This window comes from Brassica oleracea, chromosome C6, assembly GCF_000695525.1.
Source record: "Brassica oleracea var. oleracea cultivar TO1000 chromosome C6, BOL, whole genome shotgun sequence".
NCBI lineage: Eukaryota > Viridiplantae > Streptophyta > Magnoliopsida > Brassicales > Brassicaceae > Brassica > Brassica oleracea.
The window spans coordinates 26077724-26094251 of record NC_027753.1 but is presented as its reverse complement, the minus strand read 5'-3'; the positions used below and the strand labels follow the sequence as shown (position 1 = coordinate 26094251).

At 35.8% G+C, this 16528-nt stretch overlaps 3 protein-coding genes across 4 annotated transcripts; 2 read left to right on the top strand and 1 right to left on the bottom strand.

Annotated features, from left to right (window-relative positions):
* Positions 1-250: 250 nt before the first annotated feature.
* Positions 251-1872, bottom strand: LOC106298556. Its single transcript, XM_013734695.1, has 2 exons — positions 1086-1872; positions 251-652 (listed from the first exon to the last, which is right to left on the bottom strand). The coding sequence occupies exons 1-2, from the start codon at positions 1751-1753 to the stop codon at positions 598-600; spliced, it is 723 nt and encodes a 240-aa protein (XP_013590149.1). The 5' UTR covers positions 1754-1872; the 3' UTR covers positions 251-597.
* Positions 1873-4113: 2241 nt separating this feature from the next.
* Positions 4114-7197, top strand: LOC106296713 (putative pentatricopeptide repeat-containing protein At1g77010, mitochondrial). 2 transcript variants are annotated; one of them, XM_013732933.1, is made up of 2 exons: positions 4114-6526; positions 6811-7197. In XM_013732933.1, exon 1 carries the CDS (start codon positions 4195-4197, stop codon positions 6205-6207), a length of 2013 nt encoding a protein of 670 aa, XP_013588387.1. In that variant the 5' UTR covers positions 4114-4194; the 3' UTR covers positions 6208-6526; positions 6811-7197. The 2 variants fall into 2 exon arrangements, with proteins under 2 accessions (XP_013588387.1, XP_013588385.1); XM_013732931.1 differs by having other exon boundaries at positions 6801-7196.
* Positions 7198-9493: 2296 nt separating this feature from the next.
* Positions 9494-13059, top strand: LOC106300601 (ACT domain-containing protein ACR3-like). The gene is made up of 7 exons (XM_013736778.1): positions 9494-9701; positions 10445-10539; positions 10620-10665; positions 10746-10860; positions 10937-11004; positions 11261-11974; positions 12439-13059. The coding sequence occupies exons 2-7, from the start codon at positions 10469-10471 to the stop codon at positions 12775-12777; spliced, it is 1353 nt and encodes a 450-aa protein (XP_013592232.1). The 5' UTR covers positions 9494-9701; positions 10445-10468; the 3' UTR covers positions 12778-13059.
* Positions 13060-16528: the final 3469 nt, after the last annotated feature.

Sequence of the window (16528 nt, the reverse complement as noted above, 5' to 3'; positions counted from 1 at the left end):
TATACAATCCGTTTACATATTTTTACAATTCGTATCGGATACAAAAGATTTTCGGTTCGGATCTCTGGTTTTTTTTTGCCTAGGCCTAAACGGATCTCACACAAGCTCACAAAGGAGTGAAGGACCCACCGATCACCAAACTCTATCATCATCCAACAAGAGCATAAACAGACACAAAAGACTTCACTCTTCTTGAACTTGAAGCGAAGGCAAAGATTATTGACATTGATTTAGTTTTAGACCAAAGCAAAACCGTAAAGTTTTGATATATACAGATGAGCATTGGTACACTTTTATCGGTTAGCAAAAGCTAGAGTACCAATCTACATATTATAAAGATCATCATCATATGCTCTATGCATGCATTACATATGCTTATAAAGAAAATTCAGTGTATATAGAACTATAAGAAGAACAAAGGGATAGAATATTTGGTTGTACATTGAAGAAGATGTTCATGTCCTCTGCTTCCAACTTCACCATTCCTGGATTCCTTCGTCCATGGATTTACAGAACGCACTAAATCCAGCTCAGGTTAAAAAAAATCAGTAATCTTCTTGGTCAAAGAAGTGTATAAACCAAGAAGAACATTTCGTTTCAATCTCGTAGATTTACATTCCAGAGGAAAGATAAGCATCCTTTGTTTTTATCCCTGTATTAGGAAACAGAGAGAGAGAGAGAGAGAGAGTTAGGCATAAATTTAGTTGCTCATGTAATCAATGTATACTGCTCTACACAGCACATGATTAGCATCTTCAGTCATCACCATTGAGCAAACAAAGTCCAAAGCTGTAAAGAAAAATCTCGTGCAACTAACAAACCTACATTGACCCTTTTCTAGGACCATTAACTTCAAACCCACCACAACAAGCGACCAATACCACAGTATCCTTACAAGATTCACATGACAAAGAGACAAGAGTATCACAAAACAGTTCGTCGGCATCAGTAAGAATTAAGACCCAAATCATATTTCAGTTTTCTTTCTGTATCAATTCTCAACTCTAAAACTAATAAAGCATTTCTATGATCAAAAATATATTAAAAATAAAACCTTTAACTTCCCGCAGAGTTTATGGATATACCTTAGACTGCTTCTGCTTCGATCCCTATTGCTTCTGCTTCGATAGCTATTGCTTCTGCTACTACTACCAGCACTGCTCTTTGAGCCCCCACTGTTGATCCTCGAGACTTCTCTCTGACTCCTACTCGATTCTGACTTCCACCAATCTTTATCCTCTGAGATGGAAGGCCTGGGAGAGCCTCTGCTTGTCACAGAACCATCATCTTCATCCTTCTTCTTGGTCTTTTTCTTGGCGCCCAAGCTAACAGGAAACCCTAAATTCAGAAGAAACCCACTGTTATTCACTCCCCTGTTTCTCACCGGATCGACCCATCTGTCGCTCTTTGACTTCCTCACGACTTTGCTCTGCATCTTTCTCCTCTGAGGCATTTCATCGAACATTTTCGGATCTTTCTCCTCTTCCTCTGTTTTCACCTCAACGAGATCCTTCAAGGAGAGCTCGTAGCACGACTCGGGCATCTTGCTAACCATCTCCATAAGCTCTCGTTGACCACGAGCGATGACCTGAGCCTTGGAAACAGGAGAGAGGTTCTGGTGATTGGCTTGAGGGCTCTTGGGTGGGCTGGTTCTCCACAGAGGAGGCGAGCAGACGCCGGAATCTGGATGATCATCGAAGGCTCTGGGGAATATCAAATGGGTATTGAACGATTTTGAAGAAGGATCAAACATTTTTTGTGACGATGATGGTGGTCGTTGATCTTTCGGATCTTGCTTTGAAGGGACAAACAGTTTAGAGTCTTGTTCGCAACTTGACAAAGAAACTCTGTTCTGTTCTGTTCATACACGCCCTTCGCATCAACTGCATTGTGTAATAATGTATTTATATCTACAATTTATTTTAGAGACAAACATTTAGGAAATTAATAGAATATAGTAAAACAATTATTTTGGTTTTTTTTTATAATGATTTATTGATATAGGCAAATCTTCTAAAAGAAAGCGTGCGCCGGAGATAATCTAAATCCATTAGGTTATAATATTTGTAAATTAATAGATTATTTAATGTGATGTATTAATAGATTCTGAAAATCTTTTACATGCTAATACCATAGTGGTTTTTTATTTTTTGCCGGCTGCATTTTTGTTGTGTTATCTATTTTTAGGTTTAATTTACTCGTCCGTACTTGTTAACCACTAAACATAAGAAAATGTTTTTTTCATGCTCTCGCCCTTAACATAAGAAAATGTTTTTTTTTCTCAATCATTTGGGTTTATGATTTTATATAACGGGAAATGTGAACCCTTGCTAGTTGGTACGTTCCCTTTATATTTAATGACTGGTTTATGTTACTTTTTATTTTCTTTTTCAAAAGGATACTTTAGTTTGTTGTATATATAACATCTGAATCATTATTAGTATGTTAATTGCGGTTGCTGTAATGCGATGAAATCATGAAGGAAATTTAGTTGAAAATATAATAATATTTCAATATTTTGTTCTAGAAGTTAAAAACCATCGAAACTTCCTTTAGATAAAACTGTTTAATCTGCCATTATTTGACTATTAATAGGAGTATATAGGCGTTCATTGCGTTAAAGATACGTCAATAATTCATTAGTCATTCTGATGTTTCTACTAAAGGGCATAATCGTGTCAAATGGATTATTTTTCCCTTCATAATTCCATAACGTATCTATCAAGACGAAGAAAGAACATGTTAAGCCAAAAAAAAAGACGAAGAAAGAACATGAGAATATTACGGTGAGAGACACTTTCTATGTTGCTTTACTTGCTTTCAACTCAATACAGTAAAGTCGTGTTTTGTTTAAGAAGATTGGCACGTACGTATGAATAAAAACACCTCTCTGAATCTGATTTTCACTCATAATTTAGAAAGTTTTAGTTTTAGTAAACGTATATAGTATTTATTGTCTTAACATTCGACAAGAACTAGAGTTACTTAATTATGGGCAAAACTAACCTAGTACCTATGAAGAAATAATTTACAAAAACGAGAAAAAAAAAACTAATTTAAAATCGATACCTTATGTTAACAAAAAAAAGAAAAGAAAAATCGATACCTTATGATTGTAATTATGTGAGCTAAAATCGGTATAACAATTTCGACAACTACGCCTAACCATATATATATATAATAGCAATAATTCATAACATTGATAGCAATTTTGATCAAGTCCATTTTTTTTTATAAAAAGTCAACTTGTATGTCTTGTTGCTAAACGTTCACTATCTCGATATACAATATAATTCATTTTTTCTATGAATAAGGCAAAATCGTTGACATTACTTGTCCGATTAATCAACCACGAATACGTCCAACAGATATTCCCTTAACGTTGATAAGAAAACATACAGTATATTTTAATTAACGTTGTACTTCTTCCCCTTTTGCTTTCCTTCTAGAATTACTTAACGCACACTCCTCAATCCTGATTATAAAGTGATTTATTTTTGGGTTCACCTCTAGATTCACCGAACAATAGGATTGTGTTATTTTATATTTGATATCTTTTTAAAAAAGAAAACAAAATATTGTCAAATTATATTATATTTTTAAAACTAATAGGTAAAAAGAAATAAATAAAAAATAGTAGTAATTACAAAAAAAAATATTTTTAACTTCGTCAGCAAAACATTGAACCCTAAATCATAATCCCTAAACCCTAAATTTTAAACCATAAACTCTTTGGTAAACCCTAAACTTTAGGATAAATCTTAAACTCTAAATCAAAATCACTAAACACTAAAATACTCAAGGGTTTACGGTTTAGAGTTTTAGGGTTTAGTGTTTTTATTTAGAGTTTACGATTTATCCAAGGGTTTAGGGTTTACCCAAAAGTTTAGAGTTTACCAAGGGTTTAGGATTTACCCAAGGGTGTAGGATTTATGATTAAGGGTTTAGGGTTTAGTGTTTTGTCGACGACGTTAAAAAAAAATTTGTAATTTTTTTTTCTGTAACTACTATTTTTTTTTACTTTTTATTTTAAAAATATAATATAACTCTTGTAAAGTTCTTTAAAAATCCGAGAGTCGCGCGTTTTGATCCTCGTCGTACGACACCGTTTGGCCGTCGAGTGATTCTGATCCTTATAATACGGCGCCGTTTAGTCCTCGTAAGATTTTGATCCTTTTCCAGTTTTGTTGACTGATGGAAGGAGACTATCGGCGTCGCTACGTCGGTCTTCTTCAGTCATGCAGCAACAGAGAAACTCTATGGCGCCAAACCCACGGATTCTTCCTCAAGAAGGGCTTCCTCAGCTCAATCGTCATCGTCGCTAACCACCTCCTCCAAATATACACGCGCTGCGGAAGAATGAACAATGCACGGAACCTGCTCGACGAAATGCCTGAGAGAAACATTTTCTCATTTAACACAATGCTCGAAGGCTACATGAACTCTGGGGATAAAGGGTCTTCTCTAAACCTCTTTAACACGATGCCAGAGAGAGATTCGTACTCTTGGAACGTGGTTGTTTCCGGTTTCGCTAAAGCCGGCGAGCTAGGTCTTGCTAGGAGGTTGTTCGACGCTATGCCTGAGAAAGACGTTAAGACGTTGAACTCTCTGCTTCACGGTTATATTCAAAACGGTTACGCTGAGGAAAGTCTGAGACTTTTTAAAGAAGTGAGATTGAGAGCTGATGTTGTTACATTGACGACTGTTTTAAAGGCTTGTGCAAAGTTGGAAGCTTTAGAATGTGGGAAGGAGATACATGCGAGGGTTTTGATCGGTGGTGTTGAATATGATTACGTGCTGAATAGTGCTTTGGTTAATTTGTATGCAAAGTGTGGTGATTTGAGAATGGCTAGCGGTATGGTGGATCGTGTCGGGGAGCCTGATGACCATTCTCTATCTGCTTTGATCTCGGGTTACGCTAGTTGTGGGAGTGTGGATGAGGCTAGAGCACTCTTCGATAGGAGAAGGAACAGATGTGTGTTTCTCTGGAACTCTATGATCTCTGGTTATGTTGCCAACAATATGGAAACGCAGGCCTTGGTTCTTTTCAAGGAGATGAGGAATGAAGCTCAGGAAGATTCGCGTACTCTGGCAGCTGTTGTAAATGCTTGCAGCGGTTTGGGTATTATAGAGACTGGGAAACAGTTTCACTGCCATGCTTATAAATTTGGGTTAGGTGATGACATTGTTGTAGCTAGCACGTTGCTTGACATGTACTCCACGTGTGGGAGCCCGGACGAAGCTTGCAAACTTTTCAGCGAGGTCAAAAGCTATGACACTATCTTACTGAACTCTATGATCAAAGTATATTTCAGCTGCGGAAGAGTTGAAGATGCAAAAAAGGTATTTGAGAGGATTGAGAGAAAGAGTTTGATTTCTTGGAACTCAATGACTGTAGGATTCAGTCAAAACGGTTGTCCAGGCGATACGTTAGAGTACTTCCGCCAAATGCACAAGCTGGATTTGCCTACGGATAAGTTTAGCCTCTCCAGCGTCATCAGCGCGTGCGCAAGCGTTTCGTCTCTCGAACTGGGCGAGCAGGTTTTCGCGAGGGCGACTATTGTTGGTCTTGACTCTGATCAGATAGTATCATCCTCTCTCATCGACCTCTACTGCAAATGCGGATCAGTGGAGCATGGGAGGAGAGTGTTTGACACAACGGTGAAATCAGATGAAGTACCGTGGAACTCGATGATATCAGGTTATGCTACGAATGGTTATGGTTCTGAAGCGATTGAGCTGTTCAAGAAAATGAGTGTAAGACCCACTCGGATCACCTTTATGGCTGTTCTGACAGCGTGTAATTACTGTGGTTTGGTGGAAGAGGGAAGGAAACTGTTCGAGGCAATGAAGTTGGATAATGGTTTTGTTCCAGACAGGGAGCATTATTCAAGTATGGTCGACCTTTTGGCTCGCGCTGGCTATTTGGAAGAAGCTATGGATCTTGTGGAAGAGATGCCTTTGGAGGCGGATGCGAGCATGTGGTCGTCTGTTCTAAGAGGATGTGTAGCGAATGGAGACAAAGCCATGGGAAAGAAAGTTGCTGAGAAGATTATAGAGCTGGAACCGGAGAACTCAGTAGCTTATGTGCAGTTGTCCGCCATATTTGCAACTTCTGGAGATTGGGAAAGCTCAGCGCTTGTAAGAAAACTGATGAGAGAGAAGCATGTAAATAAGAGTCCAGGTTCCAGTTGGGCTGAGTGTTGATTACTCAAATTTGAATGTGAATAATACCAATTAGAAGATGAACAACAAGCCAAGTTTGAGTCAGAGGAAATGCTTCAAATGGATTGGGAAAAATTGCATTAAAACAAAACTGCTTATTGACGTTTGGTGAACATAAGCTAAACGTCTTCTGTCATAGTTCCTGTCTGGCCCATTAAGTAATTATTTGCTTCTGGTCCTTGGTTTCTGCATTGGACTTATTGCACCAAGGACTACCATGATCTATACATTTGAAGCAGAGGATATAAGATGGAATAATCCTTCACTTCAAAAAAGAATCTCAAATCAACAACCATTAGAGGTCAGTTCTCACCTTTCTATTGAGGTGCATGCAGCAGTTCTTATTGTTACTACATAGAGAATAGCAATTTTAGGTCTTCTCCATTTTTTATGGGTTTTTTGGTGACTGGAAACGAAATTAGACACATCCATTTTGATTTTGCAACATAATAAGAAGAACATGAATAGCTTTGTTAGTCATTCTATGTCACCCATCACAGATTTGTGATTGAAAACAAAGGGATTAGATTGTTTTATGGACATTTCCACCAATTAAATATGATGTTCTGCCGCAGGAATCTCCAGGAATAAGAACATTGGTTGAAGGGATTTTAATCTGAGACACAAAACTCAAGATCGCTATCCTCTTTGGTTTTCTTGTCCAAGTAAAAATAGTAGTTGTTGACTTTAAAGTCTGAGTGCATCATGTGAGTCACCCAATCTTTTTGAGTGGACCAAAGTGGTAAGCATAAGGGTTGTTTCAAAAATAGTGTTTTGAAGATATCTTTTGTTGTTCAACATTTAAGGTGGGAGAGGTTGAGGCCATCACATGTTCCACTAAGTAATGTTCTTTGTAGGAAAAGCACTTTGGCATAACTCTATTTTTCTTGTTGGTGTTGTAAACGAAAATAGAAGTAAAATAGAGAGCGAGAGGATGATGGAGTTAACAAGGAACACAAAATGTGGAATACATTATTGAGACTTTTGAAGATCTCTCCCATTCACATCAAATTCTATCTCTTGCCAGTTTCCTTTTTATTAAAAGCTTATTCCTTTTCAAGAAATCTCTCATCTTCTATCGTCATCAAAACTTTATTTCAATAATAATCCTTTGTGACACAACAATTCGAATTTAGGTATCTAAATAAAGCATAATGGAGAGTATGAGCCACCCATAATTGAGGAGAATCAATCTTTCACATCTCTCTAGGTCAACAATTTGATCTTTCTTCTTACAGTGATGTTCTTTGAGGTATCGGTTCAACCATAGTTTTATTGTGTGTAATATGTTATCAGTACAGCATATTACAATATCAGAATCTAAGTCACTTTTTAGTACACATGCTTTGAACTTGTTAACAATCTCATTAAGGAGGAATTCAAAACAGTCACTTATTGTTATAGGAATCTTGGTAGAGGTTATGAATTATTGCAGATTTGGCTGGATTATATGTGTACTGTTTGTGGTTGACAAAGAAAATAAGTGAAGTGGTTTGTGATGTATGCATGGATATATAAGACAAAGTTGATGGGTGTAGTTTAGCAAAATAAAGTAACTAATGGACCATTGGGGTAAAGTGACGTCGAGAGGATGTAATGTAGGGGAGGCCATTAGATTAAACAGCAAAGATACGGAATCTTCTCTTAGCTTTTGTGACTGGCATTTTTCATTAATTTATAGCAACCACTATAAAAAAGAAACATAAGTTGGTGAAACAATATCAAGGGATGATGTGAATCATTCAAATTGACGGCAAGTTGTGTTGGTGGTAGTAGGAGAAGCCCATGGAAAGCAAATATAATGATAAAAATAATGATATATAGCCACATGCCATTTGTAATTTTAAAAATGGAAACTGAATTCATGATATTTTTGAGAATATTAGCTTTTAAAAATAGCATCCACTATAAGCTCAACAGGTTGAAGAAGACTTAGCACATGTCTGGAGGTAGAACACCTGCCTCACCAGCTGCAAGGATGATCAGAGGAGATGTTTAGAATTCAGTTTGGAGTTTCTTGAATATTGGGCCTTACAAAAATGTAACAACTGGAAAATAATGAAGCCCAAAATAGACTCTTTAAACAAACAAATATTATCTAATAGTAGCCCTGGGACGGATCCGGATATCCGGGAAATTTAGGGTATCTGGATCCGGATCCGGATCCGTCGGATCCGTTGATTTAATATCCGGATCCGGATTCGTGGTTTCCGGATATCCGGGTTTCGGATATCCGTCTCGATATTCTATTATCCGCGGATATCCGGATCCGGATCCGTCAAAATAATTAAAAATAATTTTTTTAACAAAAAATAATATTTTTTTTTAATAAAATACATAAATTAAATATTTATAAATATATTTATATATGTTTATAATATTGTAAAAGCTAAATTATAATATTATAAGATTAATTCATGTATAAATATTAATATATCAAATATAAATATTAATAAAATTTAAAAATTTAATGTATTTTAAAAATACGGATCCGGATCCGGATATCCGGACCTAAAAATTAAGATATCCAGATCCGGATTCGGTTTGCACGGATCCAAGATTTTACTATCCAGATTCGGATCCGGGCACCCCGGATATCCTATTTTCGGAGCGGATCCGGAGCGGATCTCGGATCGAATCCGGATCTCGGATAATAAGTCTCAGGCCTATCTAATAGTGTTAGTGTTATATTTTGATCCAAAAAAAAAAAAAAAGTGTTAGTGTTATATTAAACCGCCGTTATTGTTTATGCGCGTCTGTTATATCGTCTACCTTTACTTTAACCGTTTTTGAACTCAGTAGTTTTGTCACTATAACGCTATTTATGACGTTTTTCATGTCGATGAAGCAATCAAGTGAAAAAAACGCACCGTGATATCCAAACGTTTCCATCTTCACGCGCTCTTTGCGTTATTATACACAAAGTAATTGTTGAGATTAGACTGTTTAGTGATATAAACTACAATTATTAACTCCAACACAAAGCACACACATAATGTTATCAAATATCAAGTTGTAAACACTGCTAAGTGCTAATGGACTTAAAAACATCAACAATGGAGAGTGTAAGACACGCGCTGTAGCTAGCGTGAGTAAGAGAGTGGAATAGTTTCGTATTAACACCACCACTAATTATAATGTTCGCTTCGTCATGTCTGATTAATTCTCATTTAATTAAAGGCTCTAGAAATGAAACAGTTTCAATTAAATTTTAGAGGGTTTGTCGTATTAAGATTCCTATTACTTCAAACTCATTAAAAGAGAAAGAAAAGAAAGAGTAGAGGCAGACAGACATCTCTTTTGTTTTTGCTTGAGGACACTTGCTCTGCTTCTGTCTCTGTCTCCTCCGTGTATCTTTTGTCTTCTAAAAGATGTAAAGATTTGTAATAATCTCTCCACAAGATTTCTCTCTCTGTCTCTCTCCTATCACCGTCTCCACAAAACTTGAGCTTTCTCTGAGCTCTCTCATACTAAAGGTAAACGATTCTCACTCTCTCAACACTTCAAATCTGTAATCTTTCTAGGTTTTCTCCACTGTCTTTCTCAAGTTGTGATTCTGCCATAAATGGGTTTTAAAAAAAAATTTATCATGGAATCGACTAACATAGAGTTTGTCTCATTTTCATTGTTGTTGTTGTTGTTGGTGTGGCTGTGTGACGCTGTTCTCAGTGGTGCAAGTTGGCATATTGTCATTATTTTATTTTTATATTAGTGTACAGTGTTAACATTTTAGATTCCATCTTTGACCAATCATATCTTCTTACATCAAAGTTTTTTTTTTATTACTTTATATATTCTTCCATGTTTTTTTCACTTTAAAAGCTACTTCAAAGTTCATGGATCCTTTATGCATACTAGGGAGGAATCTCATGTCAACTCTTAGAGAAAAAAAGAAAGAAAAGAATTAAAACAGTTGCTCAGAATATATCTTTCTAGTTTTGATTTTCATAGTTTAGAGAGAGACTTTTACGAATCTATTCTTCTTTCTATCTCCTCTGGTTGAGAAGGACTAGAAAAGGAGGAAAGAGAATCTCAGTTTGTGGTTTCTCGTTATGAAAATCTTTATCTCTCTATCTTCTTCTTCTGTCTAGTTACTTAGAGGCCAAGATTCACTTATTTTGATCCTGCAGGCAAAAGCTTTTCTTGCAACTTGTTGAGAGCTGCTCTGTCTTGTTATGTGTCTTGTTTGATATATATAACTTCTTTTGGTTAACTTCAGAACGTGTGAAGAGCTTAAAGATTAATGGCTAAAGTTTACTGGCCCTACTTTGATCCTGAATATGAGAACTTGAGCTCCAGAATAAATCCTCCAAGGTAATATTAATCACCAACTCCTTTAAGATTATCACATACTTAATCAAAGCTCATACTCTTCTATGTTGTTGTTGTTGAAGTGTGTCTATAGACAACACTAGCTGCAAACAATGCACTCTTGTCAAGGTAAAAGCATCCTTCCTTCTCTAATTAACACCATTTGAAATTGGTTTTGAATTTTGATGTGTGTGAGTGTTTATTAATAGGTTGACAGTATGAACAAACCTGGTATACTACTAGAAGTTGTGCAAGTTCTAACCGATCTTGATCTCACTATCACCAAAGCATACATCTCTTCTGATGGTGGATGGTTCATGGACGGTATTAACTGCACATTTATATAAATGTTTCACTCCAATGAAGCACTCATTTGATTCCATCTTTCACATCTTAATAGTTTTCCATGTCACTGATCAACAAGGAAACAAGGTTACTGATAGCAAAACAATTGATTACATCGAGAAGGTATGTAATAAAAACCTGTAAAAATTTGTTTTAAGTTAGATTTTTTAAAGTTTGTATGCATATTTAATAAGTAAAAAAAATGTTAAATTCAAGTAGTTATGATTAAAACTATTGGTTTAAATTTATAGGAAGTTTTTTTACACAAAAATTAAGATATTTATTGCTATACATTAATCATTTTTAATATGTGTGAAACCTGTAAAAAATGTGTCATTGTGGAACAAAGGGAGTATATGATTCTTGTACTTCTTGTCAGGTGTTAGGACCAAAGGGTCATGCTGCGTCTTCACAAAACACTTGGCCAGGTAAAAGAGTCGGTGTCCACTCACTAGGCGACCACACATCAATCGAGATCATTGCTCGTGACCGTCCTGGTCTCTTGTCTGAGATCTCAGCTGTACTAGCAGACCTACACTTCAATGTAGTGGCAGCTGAAGCATGGACTCATAACCGTAGGATCGCTTGTGTTCTCTATGTGAATGATAACGAGACCTCTAGAGCCGTTGATGATCCAGAAAGATTGTCTGCAATGGAAGAGCAGCTCAACCTTGTGATACGCGGGTCTGAACAAGAAAATGAGAAAGTTGCTCGGACGAGTCTCTCCATTGGGTCCACTCATGTTGACCGTAGGCTTCATCAGATGCTTTTCGCTGATAGAGACTATGATGCAGTGTGTAAGGTTGATGGTTCTGGACTCGAGCCTAAGATCACTGTTGAGCATTGTGAAGAGAAAGGTTACTCTGTGATAAGCGTGAGCTGTGAGGATAGAGCTAAGCTGATGTTCGACATTGTATGCACGCTTACTGATATGCAGTACATTGTGTTTCACGCCACGATTACATCGAGCGGTCCTCATGCCTCTCAGGAGTATTTCATCAGACACAAAGATGGTTGCACTCTTGACTCTGAAGGAGAGAAAGAGAGAGTTATCAAATGCCTAGAAGCTGCAATACATAGAAGAGTCAGCGAGGTAAAACACACACATCTTCTTTTTGTGTTTCTTGCACTAGAAGTAACAGTTTCTTAATTTTGGCTGAAACTCAGTTCAGAGAGGTGAGTTAACCCTTAACCACACACATCTTCTTTTAGTTTTATTCTTGTAATAGAAGTAACAGTTCCTTAATTTATTGTCTAAAACTCAATTTTAGTGAGACAAGCCAACCATTAAACACACACACATCTTCTTTTGATGTTTCTTGCATTAGAAGCAACAGTTCCTTAGGTTATAGTCTGAAACTCAATTCAGTGAGGTAAGTTTACCCTTAAACACACACATCTTATTTTGATGCTTCTTTCACTAGAAGTAACAGTTCCTTAAGTTATTGTCTGAACTCTATTTACGTAAGTTAACGCTTAAACACATACATCTTCTTTTAGTGTTTCTTGCGTTACAAGCAATAATTTCTTTAAGTTATTGTCTGAAACTATTTCTAGGGCTGGAGTTTGGAGCTATGTGCAAAGGACAGAGTTGGACTTCTGTCTGAAGTGACTAGGATTCTGAGAGAGCATGGTCTTTCAGTGACTCGAGCTGGTGTGACAACAGTTGGAGAACAAGCGGTTAACGTTTTCTATGTGAGAGATGCTTCAGGGAATCCAGTGGACGTGAAGACGATAGAGGCGTTACGTGGAGAGATTGGACACAGCATGATGATTAACGTGAAGAACAAGGTACCTAGCAGGAGATGGAAAGAAGAAGGTCAAGCTGGAACAGGAGGAGGGTGGGCCAAAACCAGTTTCTTCTTTGGGAATTTGCTGGAGAAGTTCTTGCCTTGAGAGACAAGGTAACTTGTATATAAATGTTGTTACATTTGTGTGGATAAAAATGTACTGTAAAATGTGTAATATGTATGATCTAGAAGGTCTAGTGGGAGTGTTTTGACTTGGTCAGGGATTTTGGTTTTACTTTAGTCATAGTATGACCGTGAAGTGCACCGTTTGAACATGGTAGAATAATATGGAACTTTTCCTGTTGGAAGGTTTGCTTTTGTATATGAAACTCGGTCCTCGCAACCTTATTGTCTTTGTCCCAAATGTATAATATCCATTTTGTTAAGATTTGTCATTTTTTAATGTAACTTTTTTTTTCTGAGGAATCTATGTTGTGATTCAATTATTAAGTTGGTGCACTGACTTGGCCATGACAATGAGGATTGACTAAACATAGGTATTGTATGAGTGTATGACTTGGCCATGACAATGAGTGTATGAGTTTATTTCTTAATTACTAGAAGTTTATGGACCAATGGACCAATGGACCAAAGTTCGTAATTCCTCCAAGTAGGACGGGACAAATAAACCGATCCCAAAAATCCGAACCGAACTGAACCTGATCCGATAAAATTGAATCCAAACTGATCCAAACTCGACACAAATACCAAATGTGTCTTATTTTATGGTATTTTGGGTTATGAGTGTTATCCGAACCGAACCCGAACCTAAATTGATACCCGATAGAACCCGAAACATTCAAAATCCCAAAAATTATTTTGTATCAAACATGATCTCAATTGATAATATGTAAACGAAAGGTACACTAAGATATTATTGAAAAATCTAAAATAATTATCTATTACATGGAGGTTGATGGTTGAAAGTGACGATTCAATCTTGAAATTTTTAGATTTTGGTTTTGTTTTCATTGAATATTGTTTTTCATTTCATGAGAACTGGGTTTTCGTTTTATGCTTTCCTTTATTTGATTTTCTTTCTATCAATAACTATGTTTACCTTTCGTTTAATTTTGAATAAATATTTTTGATGTTCCTCTCTTATTTTTGAATCGATTTTAGTTATGTTTTGGTTACAAAATAGGTCTAAATCAGGTACTATAAAACTGAAGAACCGATTTTATTTATGTTATGGTTACAAAGTAAATACAAATAAGGTATTTTTAAACCGAAGAACCGATTGGGAGCCGAACCCGAAAGTACAACGGGTTGTACCGGTTCTTTGAAGATTTAATAATTCTGACTCGAACCCGATAGAACCCGAATCAGTCTCGAACCGAACTTTCATATAATCCGAATGGAACTGATTTTGATAAACCCGAATAACCGAGATCCGATTGGACATAACCAAAACCCGATGCTCAGGCCCACCTCCAAGTTTGAAACTGCATTAATAGTTTCATCTCAAACGTCATTTATTGCTAATATTTCTGTTATGGCTAGGCCTAGAAATGGGGAAGACTAATGGAGAGTAGAGGTGGGAAAGTCGAAAAGCAATAGTGGAAAACGGCATGGAGTGCGGCCTACGATAAGGCTAACAGCCTAGTCTAAAGTATGCACGAAACTAGGGAAAAAGTTAACGGCTTGCTGTTTCCATGTCATTTCTTGGTTACTACTGTATCCGTTTCAATTTAAATATTGTTTTAGAATAAAAATTTGTTTTAAAATTTTAATGCAAAATTTATTAACAATATTCTTTGTTTGTTTTTCTATTAATTAAAATATTGCTAGATGTATAATAATAATATTTTTATTTTAAAAATATACAAAATTAAATATATATTTTTTAATCTGCGTGAACAAACCTAAAACGATAAATAAAATGAAACAGTTCGTTCTTAATGTCTTTTAAGCAGTACTTACAGAATAAAGCTCCTTGTGTAATCCCCTAAAAAGAATTACAAACTCCTTCTCGTTGAAACAATCCACACGGTACGTTTTATGTTTACGATTCAGGTTGCGTATATTCTTTATATTTATGTAAAATAATAATAAAAATGTTATTGCCTGTTGAATATATATGTTCTTGAATAAATCTTTTTCGGTATGTTACGTGAGCATACAAACAAACAAACCGGTGAATATGACAGTTTAGATTTTGATTATCTTTGTGTTGACATGGCGAAATAATAAAAATATGATGTATTCATCAACTCTGTCATATATATAATTAGTGTTGTCATGAATGTACCAATATAGTTACTAAATTACGGTATATTTGGTTAATAACAAAACGTGTCAGTAACTTAACAATAGAACCAATCAAATCTCAAGCAGTGGAAGAATGAAGTATAGGTGGGAAGTTCCTCCATCGCTGGAAAAACGTGCTCACCAACCCATAGGCCTCCCTCCTGAGCATCAAGGTGCATGTTGTCTCGTTATTGCGTGTTGCATTCTTTCTTCTGTTCTTAATTATATGGATCTCTTATTTTTCTTATTTATTACGGTCAAATGTAATTTTTTTTGGTGATTAAATTTTAGGTGGTTGTATGAAGAGTTTTATATAATACAAAAAAAAACAAAAGGGTGTACTAACTATTAAATACTAACAAATACAATAACAGTTACTCCCTCCATACTATTTTAAGGGGTGTTTAAGCATTTTTATTTTGTTTCATAATAAGTGATGTTCTCACATTTTTAAATAAAATTTAATGTCAATTGAAATTTGCAACCAATTACAAAATACTACATGTTTTTCTTATTGGTTAGATTGATTTTATTTAATGCAATTTTATGTAACCAAGATAAATTACATAGAAATTTGTATTTTCTTAATCTTTGTGTAAAAGCCTTAAACACCACTTAAAATGGTGCAGAGGGAGTATTAGTTTTTTACAACGGATATTATTGTATCTATGTTATTATTATTTTTTGTTGTGATTTTCGATGGTGCAGAGGGGAACGCGCTAGGCACTAGTCGGACGGTCGGGTTAGGCCTAGCGCCTAAAGAAAAAATCAGAGATTAATCAGAAATTATGCGGGGCAAAATTTTTACATGGTTTACTATGTTATAAAACATATTAATCTTTAATTGTGTATAACATTAATACATTTTCATGTTTAAGATTGTATAAAACACACAAATAGAATATATAAACTTAATATAGTGTAATTTTCATCAAAATTATGAATATAAATGATATTTATAAAATTTTAGATCAAATAAACAAATAAAAATATTATTTAAAATAAAATAAAAAAATAAAAATAAAAAATAGAAATAAAAATAAAAATAAAATAAAAATAAAAAATAGATTAGGCGGCCGTCCGCCTAGGCGGCTAGGCGGTCATTTAGGCGGTCTAGGCGGAAAAAATCGAATATCCGATTTTTTAAACCGATTTGGCATAAATCGGAGCGGAAGAGTGACGCGTAGCGCCTAGACGGCCGATTTTTAGAACAGGGGTGCTATTTAAGAGTTGAACTTGCAAAATACTATTTTGTTAGTAATCAGTGGAACAGTCGAAAATTTTCCACTATCTTCTAACCATAAATTAGAACCGAAAGGTCCTACAAGTATATATATTCCGCCAAAAGGTCCAAAACCATCAATTAGAACCGAACAATCATATGATAAAAAGTATAAGCTCTATTGTGCATAGGGCTTTTTGTAGCGACCGTGTTCCGAAGATCGATGTTAGGATGATCTGAGGACTGACTGGCCGGACTGTGAGAACGTACTGAATGGATTGGATGATGCTAGAAAGAGCTGATCAGAGGTCGAAGGACTTTCCGTGGGTGGATGAGAGAACTTGGATCGGCGCCTGATTAGTAGCGACTAGAGCGGAACCATGTA

Coding starts and splice junctions, on each gene's coding strand:
- LOC106300601 (XM_013736778.1), top strand. CDS start 10,469: ATGGCTAAAGTTTACTGGCCCTACTTTGATCCTGAATATGAGAACTTG. Junction 10,540..10,619: donor TCCAGAATAAATCCTCCAAG/GTAATATTAATC, acceptor TTGTTGTTGAAG/TGTGTCTATAGACAACACTA. Junction 11,005..11,260: donor CAATTGATTACATCGAGAAG/GTATGTAATAAA, acceptor ACTTCTTGTCAG/GTGTTAGGACCAAAGGGTCA.
- LOC106296713 (XM_013732933.1), top strand. CDS start 4,195: ATGGAAGGAGACTATCGGCGTCGCTACGTCGGTCTTCTTCAGTCATGC.
- LOC106298556 (XM_013734695.1), bottom strand. CDS start 1,753: ATGTTTGATCCTTCTTCAAAATCGTTCAATACCCATTTGATATTCCCC. Junction 653..1,085: donor CGAAGCAGAAGCAGTCTAAG/GTATATCCATAA, acceptor TTCCTAATACAG/GGATAAAAACAAAGGATGCT.